At 40.0% G+C, this 15,393-nt stretch overlaps 1 protein-coding gene across 1 annotated transcript; it reads right to left on the bottom strand.

Moving 5' to 3' along the window:
- Positions 1 to 2,515: 2,515 nt before the first annotated feature.
- LOC120545731 (cytochrome c oxidase subunit 5B, mitochondrial-like) lies at positions 2,516 to 12,625 on the bottom strand. Its single transcript, XM_039780292.1, has 4 exons — positions 12,478 to 12,625; positions 10,369 to 10,436; positions 5,600 to 5,699; positions 2,516 to 4,084 (listed from the first exon to the last, which is right to left on the bottom strand). Exons 1-4 carry the CDS (start codon positions 12,572 to 12,574, stop codon positions 3,972 to 3,974), a joined length of 378 nt encoding a protein of 125 aa, XP_039636226.1. The 5' UTR covers positions 12,575 to 12,625; the 3' UTR covers positions 2,516 to 3,971.
- Between the last annotated feature and the right edge of the window lie 2,768 nt (positions 12,626 to 15,393).

Below are 15,393 nucleotides of genomic sequence, written 5' to 3'. Positions count from 1 at the left end.
CACACACACACGCACACACACACGCACACACACACACACACACACACACACACACACACACACACGTCTTTTCACGAATTTCAACATTTATTTCGACCTATTCCTGAAACTTAATAGGCCTACTCAAAATATCTTCTTATCGAAATATTACAACATGATTCTTGGAAAGATTGCACGCACGTAGGGACCCGCACACACACACACACACACACACACACACACACACACACACACACACACACACACACACACACACACACACACACACACACACACACACACTCACACTGTCTATCACACCCAAACTCCAGCTGTTATTCCCATGTGGTGCACTTAGCTGTCACAGATGTAACGCAGCGACAGACTGACAGACCGCTGACATTAGACACAGAAGATGGCGAGTTGAAAGCAGCAGAGACACACACACACACGCACACACGCGCGCACACACACACACACACACACACACACACACACACACACACACACACACACAGTGAGGTGGGAAGACAGCTGCACGGCTCATTAAACCAACCCAAAGAGGCTGTGTGTTAGTAAGTCAAGTGAAACTAATGAAAGCTGTAGAGGTGACAGACGAGATAATGGCTCCTTAAGTTCTAATCTTTCGTGTTTCTTGTTAGACCGTTAGACCGTAGTTAGTAAGAAAGAGAGTTCTATGTGTCCTCAGTCCGTTCATATGTAGGCTAGTGCATTACAGTAAATGTAGACATTATATGTAGGCTAGTACATCGAAAAATACAGTAGGCCTACTTTTAGTGTGTATAGAGCCAACATATTTCAACCCAACCAGAGTAGTGATTGTTGGACAATGGAAAGATGAACCTAGACGGCTTTTTGATAGTTCCATTTAGTTTCTGTCCACTTTGAATGAAGTGTGTTTTACGATGATACAAGTCCTGATTATTTACATGGAGTCTGGTGGAAATATGCTGGCTCTACACACGCTAAAAGTCCTGATTATTTACATGGAGTCTGGTGGAAATATGCTGGCTCTATACACGCTAAAAGTCCTGATTATTTACATGGAGTCTGGTGGAGATATGCTGGCTCTATACACGCTAAAAGTCCTGATTATTTACATGGAGTCTGGTGGAGATATGCTGGCTCTATACACGCTAAAAGTCCTGATTATTTACATGGAGTCTGGTGGAGTTTGGTGATGGTGATTTCGGGGCTGTTTCATGTTAAACTAAAAGGATCTTACTCTTTAACTAAAAGCTCTATCTCTGTAGGGATCCTTCCATAATGTTGTCAGACACTTAGAATAATAATCTGAGTCTGTCAGCGGCAACAACACAACTTTTAGTGGACGCTGACGGGGAACGTTTGTCCATTAACGTTGCGTCTCAGCTCGTTTTGTCTCACTCAATACTGTTTTGTTGTTGTTCGCACAACAGATGCATGATGGGGAAATAGGGTCCGTGTTGAAATACGTTTTATCAATAAAAACCAACACAGCTGTGTGGTGAATCAAACATATTGAGCACAAGTTGAATATTTGCGTAGCTGGCGCCCTCTGGTGGCAGACGCTGTGACATCACACATCAGATTCTGTCTTTATCTTTCTCTAGAGGTAAATGGGAGCTTTAAGTAACAATTCATTACTAGATATTCTTTGAAAGTTTACTCTTTTTCTTACACCAATAAAACAAACACTTATCACACATAAATATACACACACAAACACAACCACCCACCCACACACATGCAGGTGTGTGACACTATCTTTGTGGGGACCCGTCATTGACATAATGCATTCCCTAGCCCCTTACCCTAACCTTAACCATCACAACTAAATGCCTAACCTTAACCCTTACCCTAACCTTAACCATCACAACTAAATGCCTAACCTTAACCCTTACCTTAACCTTAACCATCACAACTAAATGCCTAACCTTAACCCTTACCTTAACCTTAACCATCACAACTAAATGCCTAACCTTAACCCTTACCCTCACCTTAACCATCACAACTAAATGCCTAACCTTAACCTTTACCCTAACCTTAACCATCACAACTAAATGCCTAACCTTAACCCTTACCCTAACCTTAACCATCACAACTAAATGCCTAACCTTAACCCTTACCCTAACCATCACAACTAAATGCCTAACCTTAACCCTTACCCTAACCATCACAACTAAATGCCTAACCTTAACCCTTACCCTCACCTTAACCATCACCACTAAATGCCTAACCTTAACCGTTACCTTCACTAACTGGACAACCTATGGGTTACACGGTCGTGTTGTGGCTGCTGTAATACGCTTTCTTTCAGCTTGATTTAGTGCAGAGTAGAGCATGTTGTGTGTGGACATTAAGATGGGAAGCTGTGGATGAAATAGCTTTTGTATTGGTGTCATCATGTAACTCCGTGAGGGATGGGCCAATTAGTGGCACGACACGTAAAATATATTTTGTCTAACGTTATCTGAACTGTGGATCGCAGATGAAACCAGAACACAAACAAAAGAAAAAGCAAAGCAGAGAAATATAAAGTATGAGGATTTTATTGGTTGAGTCAAAGGAGTGAGGTGGACCAGAGTGTAACATTACAATACAGTACACGAGTGTGTGAATGTAAACTGAACGATGAATGGAAATGTTTGAAGAAAACAGTTGTGTCCCAAACCACATGTGATCCCTGCGCCGACACGTAAAGCAAAGACTGATGAGGTCAGCAGGTCTATCAAGTACGAGACAGAACGAGATGTTCCGATACCGGTATCTAAAAGCCTCCGATGCTGCCTAAAACTCTGGTACCGGATCAGCGAGTGCTGGAGTTTATGCACCGAACCGATACCACGTCACGTTCTTTTCCCAGTTATGACAATGGCTTTCCCCAAAGAGTTAAACAACAATGATAGCGGTCGCATCACATCCATACAGAGATAGTAGATAGTAGATAATATGACACACATGGGTATCTGATCGGTGCTCGGTATCGGCCATATTGGGAAGGAAAGAAATGGTATCGGAACATCTCTAGACAGAACGAGTCAGAGACCAATCAGACGACGGCTCACAACTCCAGGAAATAAAATGTTCCAGGATAAATACACTTCCTGGAGACTATCTGACCTTTCTTCTCCCCGTTCTGAAGCTAAGAGGAATATTTCAGCTGCATGATACATGTCTATATTATAACAACGTATGTCTCTAGTAACATGTTATTAGAGACATAGGTCTCTAGTAACATATGTCTCTAATAACATATGTTATTAATGACATAGGTCTCTAGTAACATATGTCTCTAGTAACATATGTTATTAGAGACATGTATCTAGTAACATGTTGTTAGAGACATATGTTATTAGAGACATATGTCTCTAGTAACATATGTCTATATTGACATTTGTATCTAGTAACATGTGTTATTAGAGACATATGTATCTAGTAACATGTGTTATTAGAGACATATGTATCTAGTAACGTGTTATTAGAGACATATGTATCTAGTAACATGTGTTATTAGAGACATATGTCTCCAGTAACATGTTATTAGAGACATATGTTATTAGAGACATATGTATCTAGTAACATGTTATTATTGACATATGTTATTAGAGACATATGTATCTAGTAACATGTTATTAGAGACATATGTAATGTGTTATTAGAGACATATGTTATTAGAGACATATGTATCTAGTAACATGTTATTAGAGACATATGTTATTAGAGACATATGTATCTAGTAACATGTTATTAGAGACATATGTAATGTGTTATTAGAGACATATGTATCTAGTAACATGTGTTATTAGAGACATATGTTATTAGAGACATATGTATCTAGTAACATGTGTTATTAGAGACATATGTATCTAGTAACATGTGTTATTAGAGACATATGTATCTAGTAACATGTTATTAGAGACATATGTATCTAGTAACATATGCTATTAGAGACCTATGTCTATGTTAAGAGAGGTGTGTGTGTGGGGGGGTTAGTGGGGGAGTTGGTGGGCCACCAGTTTGTAGTGGGACCCACAGGAGGGGCAGCGCTGGGCGTCACCCTGGTGGAGCCAGAACCAGACCACGGCCGTGTTGTCTTCTTCACCTGCAGAGAGACAGAAGGACGTCACACACACAGGGGACAAAAAAATACAAAAAATAAATAATGATTCATATTTTTATTGTGAAAAAAAAGGAGAGTCACGGCGTACGTAAAAACAGGTACGGAACGTGGAGGTGAAGCTTTTGGTCGTATCCGCGCGCGACACAGTGTCCAACGCTTGCGCTCAACGTAGTCTCGCATTGCCAGACCTTCCTCCACAGCGCTGCGGAGGAGGGTCTGGCTAGTCCACACATCATCCCGGGACGGGAGAAAAACCTGCTCTGGTTTATTGGCATTTCTCTAAACCAGGGTTCACCAACCTTTTTGAAACTGAGAGCTACTTCCTGGGTATTGAGTCATACAAAGGGCTACCAGTTTGATACACTCTTCTGAAATAACAAATTTGTTCAGTTTGATAGTTATATATGATTATTAATGATTAATGATACTCATCTATGTGAGACATGTGAATGATTATGATTTAATGATTTCTCAAATAAAAAAAACCCCTCCCCCCCCGGCGGGGCGGCGGGCGCCCCCCCGGCACCTGCGGCTCCTTTTCCCCCCCAACAAAAAAAAAAAACCCCTTCAAGTGCGGCGGAGGAACCCATGAGCGGAACCACGTGATAATACAATAGTTTGAGAGGAACTTGTTTTGGTGGAACGCGTGTACGTTTAAAAAGTAGTTTTAGTCGTGCAACAGAGAACTCGGAGAGTGACATGACACGGTCAATGTGTTCATAGATAGACATTTATTGATCCTTTCGGAAATTCATCTTGCACCATACAGCAAATCAAATAGACAGACAGACCATAACCAACAGACAACAACAAGACCACCAAACCCTCCTTCCTCTCCACAACCCTAATACACAATCCCAAATATCTCCACATCGTACACAAATAGCAAAGTGCAATGTCATTAGTACCAATGGGCTATCAACAGTAAAGTGCATCATCATCGGTGGCGTTTTAGTATTATACCAACGTTCAATATTATTACCCAGAAAGGGTCAAGTTATTTTCCCTAATTTATTCAGTAGTGCTGGTAGGAATGAATGATTTGCGAGCCCGGTTGGTTTGTAAAGACAGCACTCTATATCTTCTGCCTGATGATATTCATATGCCTGAAATAGGGGATGTAGCCCATCACCGCAAATAGCTTGTCCTTTCCTCACTACCCTAGCTTCGCAGATTGTGGTCAAAGAACTTAACTGAAGTCCAGCAATCCTGCTGGCCATGTTAACTATCCGGTGCAATTTACTTTTATTTGTCACTGACAAAAGACAAATACCAGGCAATGGAGCAGAAAGTCAAAATACTCTCAACAAAAGAGCGATAGAAAAAGGACCATCATGTCTTTCTCTACTCTGAACTGTCTCAGCTTCAGCATAAAATACAAGTGTCATGTCACTCTTATGCAGATACCTTCAAGTAAAGTGTAACCGAAAGATCTCTAGTGAAGTCACTCAGCCAAACCAGCCAGATAAGGTTTAGGAGTTTAGAAAGGAGACTTACAGACACATCCCACGATCCTCTTGTTAGTGATGGAGGGAACGAGGTGAGGATCGGCCTTGGAGCCAGCGTACTCTTTAGGCTTCATCATGCTGTAGGGGTCCTGGAGGAGGAGACAGGATACAGTCAGCCAATCTCAGTCTTCTATATTGACTAAGGACCTGTTTTCAGACTGTTTTTTTAAGGCTTTATGGAGGGCCAAACTCTAAGTGAGTAAAACTACATGAGACGCGCAATAATTAGTGATGCACCGATGTGAAAATTGTGGTCGATACCGATATTAAAGCGCCCATATTATGCTCGTTTTCAGGTTCATAACTGTATTTTAAGGTTGTACCAGAATAGGTTTACATGGTTTAATTTTCAAAAAACACCATATTGTTGTTGTACTGCACAGCTCTCTCTCACTGCTGCAGATCCTCTCTTCACCTGGTTTCTGTTTTAGCTACAGAGTGAGACCTCTTTTCTTCTTCTTCTTCTGTACCATCTTTGATTGCACTCGCACATGCTCAGTAGCTCAGATGTGGAGCATGTCGGCTAGCTAACTCTAGAGACAGTAAAAGAAAGCCTGTTTCTCCAACTTTGGTCAGTTACAAGGCAGGATTAGCTGGGAGACTTCTAAATGAGGGCGCACATGTAAGTAGTTCTTTTGTAGATTATGGTGAACTTGTGTGTGTTGTAGCAGTGCTTTGCTATTGAGAACGACGTAGCATGCTAGCGTTAGCGCTAGCATTAGCCGGCCAACGCTACGAGCTAACGGTTGTGGTTAGCCAGCTCATTTCGGACTGTGACGTCACAGTCCGAGGCCGATTTTGACCAGCTCACCAGGAGACTGAAAGCAGGACACATTCAGAAACCGTATCTCACTCAAAACACCATGGATGGATTTTTTTCAAAGTGTGTATGTGTGTGGAAGCACCAGAGACACAAAAGAACACCCCAAATCACCAGAAAAAGTGTTTTTTCATAATATGGGCACTTTAATATTGCTGTTATGGCCGATAACGATATTTACTGATGTCGATATCTCTGTATAGAAAACTAATTTTTATGATAATCAAATAAAAAACTATTTTCCAAAACCCCTTTTTTTCTTTTTTACTTTTGAGATTTATTTTCCGAAATGACTGATATTGGGCACCATTACCTGTGTGCAAAATATGACTGTCATCAGATTTTCAGAAGAAAACATTTATATTTATATAATTATATATAATTTGACTAGTGATGCACCGAAATGAAAATTCTTGGCCGAAACCGAAAACCGAAAAAAGAGGAAACCAAGACCGAAAACCGAAACCGAAACACCGAAAGAAATTAAGCCAATTATTAGTACCATTGCATTTATGGCTATGACTGTGTACTAACTTTACTAAAATCAAGGCATTGCAATTGTATAAATTAATATTAAAGTTTAATTAAAAAAATATCTAGCAGAAATATGGCTACAATCTGATAGTCACATACAGTATACAGTAGCCTAAGAACAGAATAGCTTACCTATTATTATTATTATTATTATTATTATTATTAATTGAGGCACTTTCTTGCAGGATTTCACTGATCATATCAGACAACGAGGGTGCATGCCCCTCATCTGGTGCAGCGAGACAAGTCTTTTTTTCTGCGCTCTGATCTCCTGCGGCGGGGTCTTGCGTATTCGCGCGTCTCCGTCTCCATCGCGGGTTCTCCGCATCCATCGCGGCCTGGATCATTTCTCGTCGCGCCTGCTTTATTTCCGCATCCAAGTAATGGTCTTTATAACGCGGATCAAGTACAGTCGCGATGAAGTGCAGAGGATCCGAACAGATCTCACTGAAACGTGTGCTGACAGACTCTAAGAGCACTTTTCATTTTTTTCAGTCCGTGGTCCGTCTCAACCTCTTTGCTTAGGAGACGCTTTGCAGGTGGAACGGATCGGTACTGACACACGCAGGTCGCGTTTTCTGTTTGCGTCATCACAACATTTTCGGCCGTATTGTTTCGGTGATAAAGGTATTTCGGCCGAAAACCGAAAATGCCCTTTTGGGCCATTTTCGGCCGAAAATTTTCGGTGGCCGAATATTCGGTGCATCCCTAAATTTGACATCGAACAGATACCGATGTGTAAAAGAAATTACCATATCGGCCGATATTACACAGGCCGCCGATATATCGTGCACCACTAGCAATAATACAGTCACCATATTTGACTTTTTCTCTTAAATAAAAGCATGTTTGTCCCACCACACGCCTGCTGGGCACAGCCTCTGGGGAAACGGTTTCGGGGGAACTTCCCCATCTCCTGAAAGACTCAATTACCTCAACGTGGAACAGCTTGTGTAACGTCTCGGAGAGAGCGCACAGGGGGAGCAATCAATACTCTGGATTCTGCGACGCGGGAGGCTTTCCATTGATCCGCAGCTCATCGGGATACGAGCGGAGGGGTGGAGGTAGCGCGATCAAGTCAACGCGCTGGGGCTGTTCATCGTCGAGGGAAGCCGTAAACGGTCACAAACTGCAGTAAAAACCCTGACTGAGACGCAGATTCTGAATGTGCTGTATACATGTCTGAAGAAGGCTTCTAAAACATCTAAACCATCTCTTCACCTCAGCCTACCCATAGTCCACCTGCCCCCCTCCCCTTTTTCATCTGTATCTTGTTTTGTTTGCTCATTTTGTTTTGTTATGCTTTTATAATCTACCCTGCCCTGTAAAGCGACTTTTGAGTCCATGAAAAGCGCTATATAAATTCAATTTATTATTATTATTATTATTATTAAAACACCAAATAATACCGACCTATCACACACATCTTAATCAGAAAAAAAAAAAGCTATATTTATAAAAAGGTCTGCGTCTGAAATTCTACACCAACATGTTATTTAGTAGCTTAAAAACAGCATGAGAGATGTTTTAGTATGCACGAAACCTTAAATAGTACATGAATTGCATTCTATTTCCTTTAAAAAAAAATTACATTATGCAAACACTGGCATAAGTATCCCACAATGCAACGCGGTAGTAACGACAACGTTCTTAACAGACAAAACGGACAGAAACCGAGGAGCTCTGTAACGTCAACACCGCTCTAATTTACATTTCTACATATTTAAACAACCGTCGGTGTAGCTGTTCCCCTCTTTCAGTAATTTAAGCGTTCGCCTGGCAGGGGTTGCCGCGGTTACGCGTCTTCAACGGCAAGGAGGCACTCAGGAAGTGACGCGAAAAGTTACAGCTCAGAGCGTCCGAAAAGATCCACACTGCCGTTTACGTACAGCAAAGTGTGTTCAACGGTAGTTTACATGTTGAGTACGTAGAGCAGAGGAGGAGATTTCGGAAGTCTTATTCTGAATACACAAACAGAATAGGGCTGGATGATTAATCGAAAAATAATCGAAACCGAAATTCAGAGCCTATAACAGACGTAATTTTACCAAGTCGATTATTTCGGTCTTTTAATCCTATTAATATTTCCGCGCCGCCCACTGTGTGTTAATGTACTTTCCCCTTAAAACATATTACGGCCGCCGCGTGTGTAGTCACGTGACTCCGCGTTTACATTAAAACTTAATTTACTTTTTTATTTTTATTTCATTGTAAAATCTACAGTTTGTAGATTTAAGTTTGAAAATATTTAATAAATAAGCATTAATTGCTATCTGTGTGTTGTTTCCTTATTTTAGAATCACAAAGATAGGATTATGCACTCTTTCATTAGAAAAAATAACCGTGAACATATTTACAGTAGCCTATAAGAATGTTTTTTTTTTTTAAATAATCGTTCAATAATCGTAATCAAGGTAACTTCTTCGATTAATCGCGATTATGATTTTAGCCAAAATCGTCCAGCCCTAAAACAGAATAAGCCCAGGCTTCATACGCATTTTAACCAATACTTTTTCGGCAAATTTCCATGACTGTGTGTTCCTGAAAATGTCAGTCGACATTCTCCAATAAGAATACAAATCAGTGTTAAAGTTTCCCCTCAGAGGGTTAACTATAACATGAATGATAATGTCTGTGGTTCATAGTGGGAGTCGTAATATCGCTCCCCGAATACAACGCTGAGGTTAAGACGAAGTGAAAATACATTTATTAATCACATATTATTATTATTATTAATCACATATTATTATTAATCACATATTATTATGATGTGTTAAAAAAAAAAAAAAAATCCCATGACTTTTCCAAAACTTTCTGGGTCTTTTTATGTTTCCAAAACCTTTCCATGTCGCTGTAACCTCAATAAAACTTCCACTCGTTCGCGTTTTTATAACTTTAAAGCATTAAATCTTCAAAATATACAGCCATGCGACACACCAATTGAAAGCTTAGCCCTCTAATGATTAATTTAAGCCCACTTACAAAGCATACGATGATTTATAGCAGTTACACAACTGTTAAAGTAACAGAAAAATAAAACAATTCAGCCGTAATCTGCGCAGGTGTCGAGAGTGCATCCATACCTGTTTTCGTTGTCCTTTCAGCAACAAAGTGGTATTTTGCCTAAAACTTGATTTTCATAATTTGCATTTTTCAAATTCCATAACTTTTCAAAACGTACGAACCCTGGTATACATATGTAGCAAACGTAAAGCATATGCTTAGAGGGGATATGATATAAATGATGCCATTCTGAGGATCCTGTAAGCCGTTGACATCGCCTGTATCATACTGGGAACAGTAGCGTGCACGTAAACGTAGGGCTGCACAATATGAGGAAAAGATCTAATTGCGCAGCCCTACGTAAACGTGATCACAGACTCAAGAAGATGAATGCGTAGCACCGCCTCCTTGGCGGCCTTCATGATGATTTTCTCCAGGCCGGTGGCCTGCTCCTCGTCAGTGGGGATCCCTGAGGAGAGACCACAGGACAGGAGTCAACACAGCAACACATCCCATAAATCAGTGGTTCTCAAATGGGGGTTTTTCCTACCAAAAATGTGACATTTGTGTCTCCTTCTTTGGACCTAATCTTACCTGCCTTCCTTCTACTGTCCTACTTTATACAAGTTTCTCACTTTTTTTCTTCTTATGTCACTGTTTTTGTAGTTTTTGGTACTATTTTGAACTATTCTTGCCTTCCTTCCTTCTACCATCTTTTTCTCTTTTTTACAGTTTTTGTCTAATTTTCTCATTAGCATTTAAATGTTTTTTTCCAGTTACAAGGCTGTTGTTCTTGTTGTACTGTTCCTGTTTATAGAGACTTTTTTTTTCTACCAAAAATAATTAGCGCTGGTCGGGGGGTACTTGGCTTAAGGAAACAATTCAAAAAGGGGTACATTACTGAAAACAATTTTGAGAACCACTGCCATAAATAATACTTTCATATTATCATCCTTCAACTTTCAGTGGAGTTGTATCGAGAGCTCGGCAATATGGAGAAAATCAAATATCTTTTTTTGGGGGGGGGGGGGAATTTTTGGGATTTTTATTTTTATAGGACAGCTTAAGACATGAAAAAGGGAGAGAGAGAGGGGGAATGACATGCAGCAAAGGGCTGCAGGTCGGAGTCGAACCCGCGGCATCGAGGACTAAGCCTCTACATATGGGCGCGCGCCCCTCATTCTTCTTGGTAGAAAGAATTCATGACCTAATAAGTGGGGGAGGGATTACTACTGTTTTTTATTTTTCCAACCTGGACCCTATGTTCCTATGTTTTTGTATCTAAGTGACGGGAACAACAATCTTTGACATTGCTCCAGTATTAAGCGAGCTTGCGAAACAAGCTACAATGTAAGTTAACAGGACAATTGTCCAGCTTGTATTTACCTTTACAGAAGTGCTTGTTTTGCCGCTGACAGTCTCAGATTAATATTTTAAGTGTCTGACAACATTATGGAAAGGATCCCTTCAGAGATAGATCTTTAAAACCTCTTTGAGACCTTTCTGTTTAACCAGAAACAGCTCTGCAGTCTCTAGCTCTAAACCCACCAGACTCCATTTAAATAAACAGTACTTTTAGCGTGTATGGAGCCAACATATCTTCACATGTAAATCGGTAAACTGTGTTTATTTCAACCAAAACTAGAGTTGTTATGGTTGGGAAAGTGGAAAAATTACAGAAAATGGCTTTTCATAGCTTCATTTTGTTTCTATCGACTTTGAATGAAGTGTATTTTTACGATGCTTAAATTGATGTTTATTTACATGGAGTCTGGTGGGTTTAGCGAACGCAGTTTCGCGGATGATTTTATGTTTCAAAAAAGGATCTTACTCTTTAACAGAAAGGTCAACCTCCTTAGAAATCCTTTCCATCACATAATAGAGTGTTTATTACTAGGATCTGAATACTTTACAAACTACGGTGTCCTTTAAGTCACCTGGAACGTTAAACACCTGTACTAGTTACTCCTTTGAGACGCTTTAGCATTAGCTAGCAGGCTAACGTCCTGTGCTTGAACTCAATGTCAGCTTGAAAACAAGTACAATTTTCCTAAACTGTAACGTTACACGTTTCAGCAGAGACACCGTTGACCAAAATGTATTTGTAGCTCCCATTGATTTTAGAAATTATAATTGAAAATCACGTTTGACCTCCCGCTGCTAGCGAGTTGTGGCTAGAAGGGATACACGTAACGTTACGGGCGGAAGTTACGCTAAATCTGGCAAAATCTAGGATGATATAACAATATAATTGTAATACTTTAAGCCAGAAAAATGTGGTAAATCCCCCCGGAGTGTTTTAAACCAAACCACGATCTTTTTTCCTCAGCTATTCGTTTCGGTGCCTAAACTTAACATTCGTCGCCGCAGCTGTATCCCTTCTAGCGGAGCAGCAATGCTAACGGTGCTAATGCTAACCGGCTAGTGAGCGCCGCGGTCACATTGCCTACTGTATATATATTTTAACGGTTGTTTCGGGCTTCATAGCGCGGTGTCGGTTCGGTCCTCACCTCCAGCCGCCATGCCGCGGGTCAGAGCCGGGACCGGGGCAGCCCGGCAGGTTGTCGCGGCTCGAACAGCCGAGCGGAGCAGTAACCTTGCAGCCATCTTTCCTTCTTCTTTCCTGTCACCAGAAGTTAGTCGCACGCTGATGACGTCTGAGGGTTATCTATTGACGTGTCGCCTGGTTTGAACGTCGTTAAGCGCGGTTTACGTTTACATTTAATTGATTTTTTTCACCACCTCATTTAGATCAATGACAGATATATGAAATAAATATATAATATGTGTAATATAATTCAGTATAATCAGACCCAGAATCAGCTTTTATTGGGCTGTTTAGAGACACTTTTATATATATTATAATATTCATTTATATTTTATATATATATATATATAATAAATACAGAAATATGTACAAAAATAGCAATATATATATTGCTATTTTTGTACATATTTCTGTATTTATTGTTTACTTCTTATTTATGTTTAATGTTTGTATATATGCACCAATCACCGAGGCCAATTCCACGTATAGGTGTAACTCACTGTGGCAATAAACTGCTTTCTGATTCAGATTTTTGGCTCCAGTTTCCAGTTGCACATGCAGCCAAAATAAGCTCATCCACATCCCTCCATGTCCATGTATTAGGAAGTACAGTTGATGTTTTATTTGGGATGTGATTTCTGACCTCACGTCTTAATTTATTATTTAATCCTTATTTAATTAAATTAAAAATTAATTTGACCCATTTTCAAAAAGTTTTTCAACCAAATTTAAAAGAAAACAATTAACTTGGATGGTTCCGTACAACTATTACTCTTCACGAGTAAAATAAATGATCAGTTCACTACTTGAATTTGGGTGTTTTATTCAATTTTATAGCATTTGAAGATTTTTTATTTTATTTTCTTATAAAAGAACGTTGAAAAGAAAGTGACAAAAATGTGGAAAAAAAGTTTTCATTTTCAATTTTGACCCAGAAAAACTAAAAGTTGCTCGGTGGACGAGAAGACATCGCGAGGCTTAAATGCGTCGGGAGCAAAACGTGTCGGAAAAATCTTGAAAAACATCAAAAGGAGCAGAAAAAAAGAAAAAAACATCGGGAAAAAGTGACAAAAGTGTTACATTTTGACCTAGAAACTCAAAAAGAGAACACGAGGGTTAACAGTTCATCCGGCGTCTTGAAAATAAGCTGTTGTCTGTGTTTAACATGCTTTTATATGGGCGCCCGGTTAGCCCAGTTGGTAGAAGGGGCGCCCATATATAGAGGTGTACTCCTCGACGCAGCAACCGCGGGTTCGACTCTGACCTGTGGCCCTTTGCTGCATGTCGTTCCCCTCTCTCTCTCCACTTTCATTTCTTCAGCTGTCCTGTCAATAAAGACCTAAAAATGCCCCATTATTAGGGTTGCACATGCCCCAAATGCTTTTATTTAGGAGAAAAAGTCAAATATGTTGACTGTCTTCTTGCATGTCTCATATAACTTTCTCACCTACAGTTTGGTCGACATAAAGCCCAAAAAAAGTTGAAAAAAAGGCCTTAGCCATTATAGAGAAAAGCGACAAAATTGTCTACATAAAAAAGTGCCAAAAACTTTGAAAAAACGCCAGAAAAAGCAACAAAATTGTCCAAAGTTGTTCCAAAGAAGTAATCGGTTCATCCAGAAGATAATCCCCAAATCAACAATGAAAATAATCGTTAGTTGCAGCCTTAGATTTGTGTTTCACAGTTTCATTTTCAGACAAATACAGCCACAATCAACCTGCCTAATTTAATATGAAATGATGAAAATGATCGTTAGTTAGTGTTACTAGATTGCACATATCTGTACATGTTGTTCATATCACATAGCCATATATTCTGCTCTATAAGGTAACTGCTAATACTCTGCACATATTTATATTTAATTTATATGACTAATTAACCACCTTCTGTAAACCAACTGTACACTACTGTCTACACTGCACTATATCTCTTGTCCTGTCTATACTTTGTATATCACATTGCACTTTTCTGCTCGTTTTGCAGTTCTGGTTGGACGCAAACTGCATTTCGTTGTCTTTGTACTCTGGCCTCGTGAGAGCGTCCTGATCTCCAAGATCAGTCTGGCATCTTGAGATAGAGAAAATATGGAGCCGTTCGCCAAAACGACCGACCAATCAGCGTTGGTTTTGAGGCGGGTTAGGTGGTGATAGACAGATGGTTTATCCAATCAGCTAACCAGGATTTTCAGACAGCGGTAGCCCTGATTCTGTTAGCCGCTCGCTAATGCTTTTTTCTCTTGGATCCTTCTTTTGGAATATGGACCAGGAACCTGAAATGGGGTCTTTTATTCCTAAATCCTCGTTACACAAACGGCAAATCTCCTTTACCGACATGTTGCTAGCTTGCTGAGCTAACGAGCTATGCTTTGCCTGCAGCAGCAGCAGGGGTAGCCTGGCTTGTGGTTGTATTTTCCTACGCTTCGTTGATCTGATTGGTTGATTTGGCCCCACAGATGGTTTATCCAATCAGCTAACCAGGATTTTTTGCCCCTTCCCAAAAGTTCTCCAATGGAAAGTTCCCAGATGGATATGCCGAGCTAATGCGAAGCGATCCATCTGGTGGAGTCAGGTTACTTGTACTCTGCACCATGACAATAAAGTTGAATCTAATCTAGTTTCAGCCCTAAATGTCGAGCAGGGAGAACACTTTTCCCAAAAAGAGCGAGAGACGTAGTTTGATAAGAGTTCAGAACAGAAATTTGGGGTTTTTTTTCATCCAAAATGTAAAAAAAATTAAAAAAATAAATAAATAAAAACGTGGTCAAAACAACAAAAATGTCCCCAAAAAAATATATATAAAGAAATCGACAAAGACATTGGAAAAAGTGAGAAAAAAATGTCAGCGAAGGCTTCAAAAACATGCAAAATAACAACAAACG

This window comes from Perca fluviatilis, chromosome 17, assembly GCF_010015445.1.
Source record: "Perca fluviatilis chromosome 17, GENO_Pfluv_1.0, whole genome shotgun sequence".
Lineage (NCBI taxonomy): Eukaryota > Metazoa > Chordata > Actinopteri > Perciformes > Percidae > Perca > Perca fluviatilis.
Note: the sequence above shows the minus strand (reverse complement) of the source record. Positions and strands in the feature narration are given on the sequence as shown.

Coding starts and splice junctions, on each gene's coding strand:
- LOC120545731 (XM_039780292.1), bottom strand. CDS start 12,574: ATGGCTGCAAGGTTACTGCTCCGCTCGGCTGTTCGAGCCGCGACAACC. Junction 10,437..12,477: donor CCGCGGCATGGCGGCTGGAG/GTGAGGACCGAA, acceptor GTCTCTCCTCAG/GGATCCCCACTGACGAGGAG. Junction 5,700..10,368: donor TGAAGGCCGCCAAGGAGGCG/GTGCTACGCATT, acceptor CTCCTCCTCCAG/GACCCCTACAGCATGATGAA.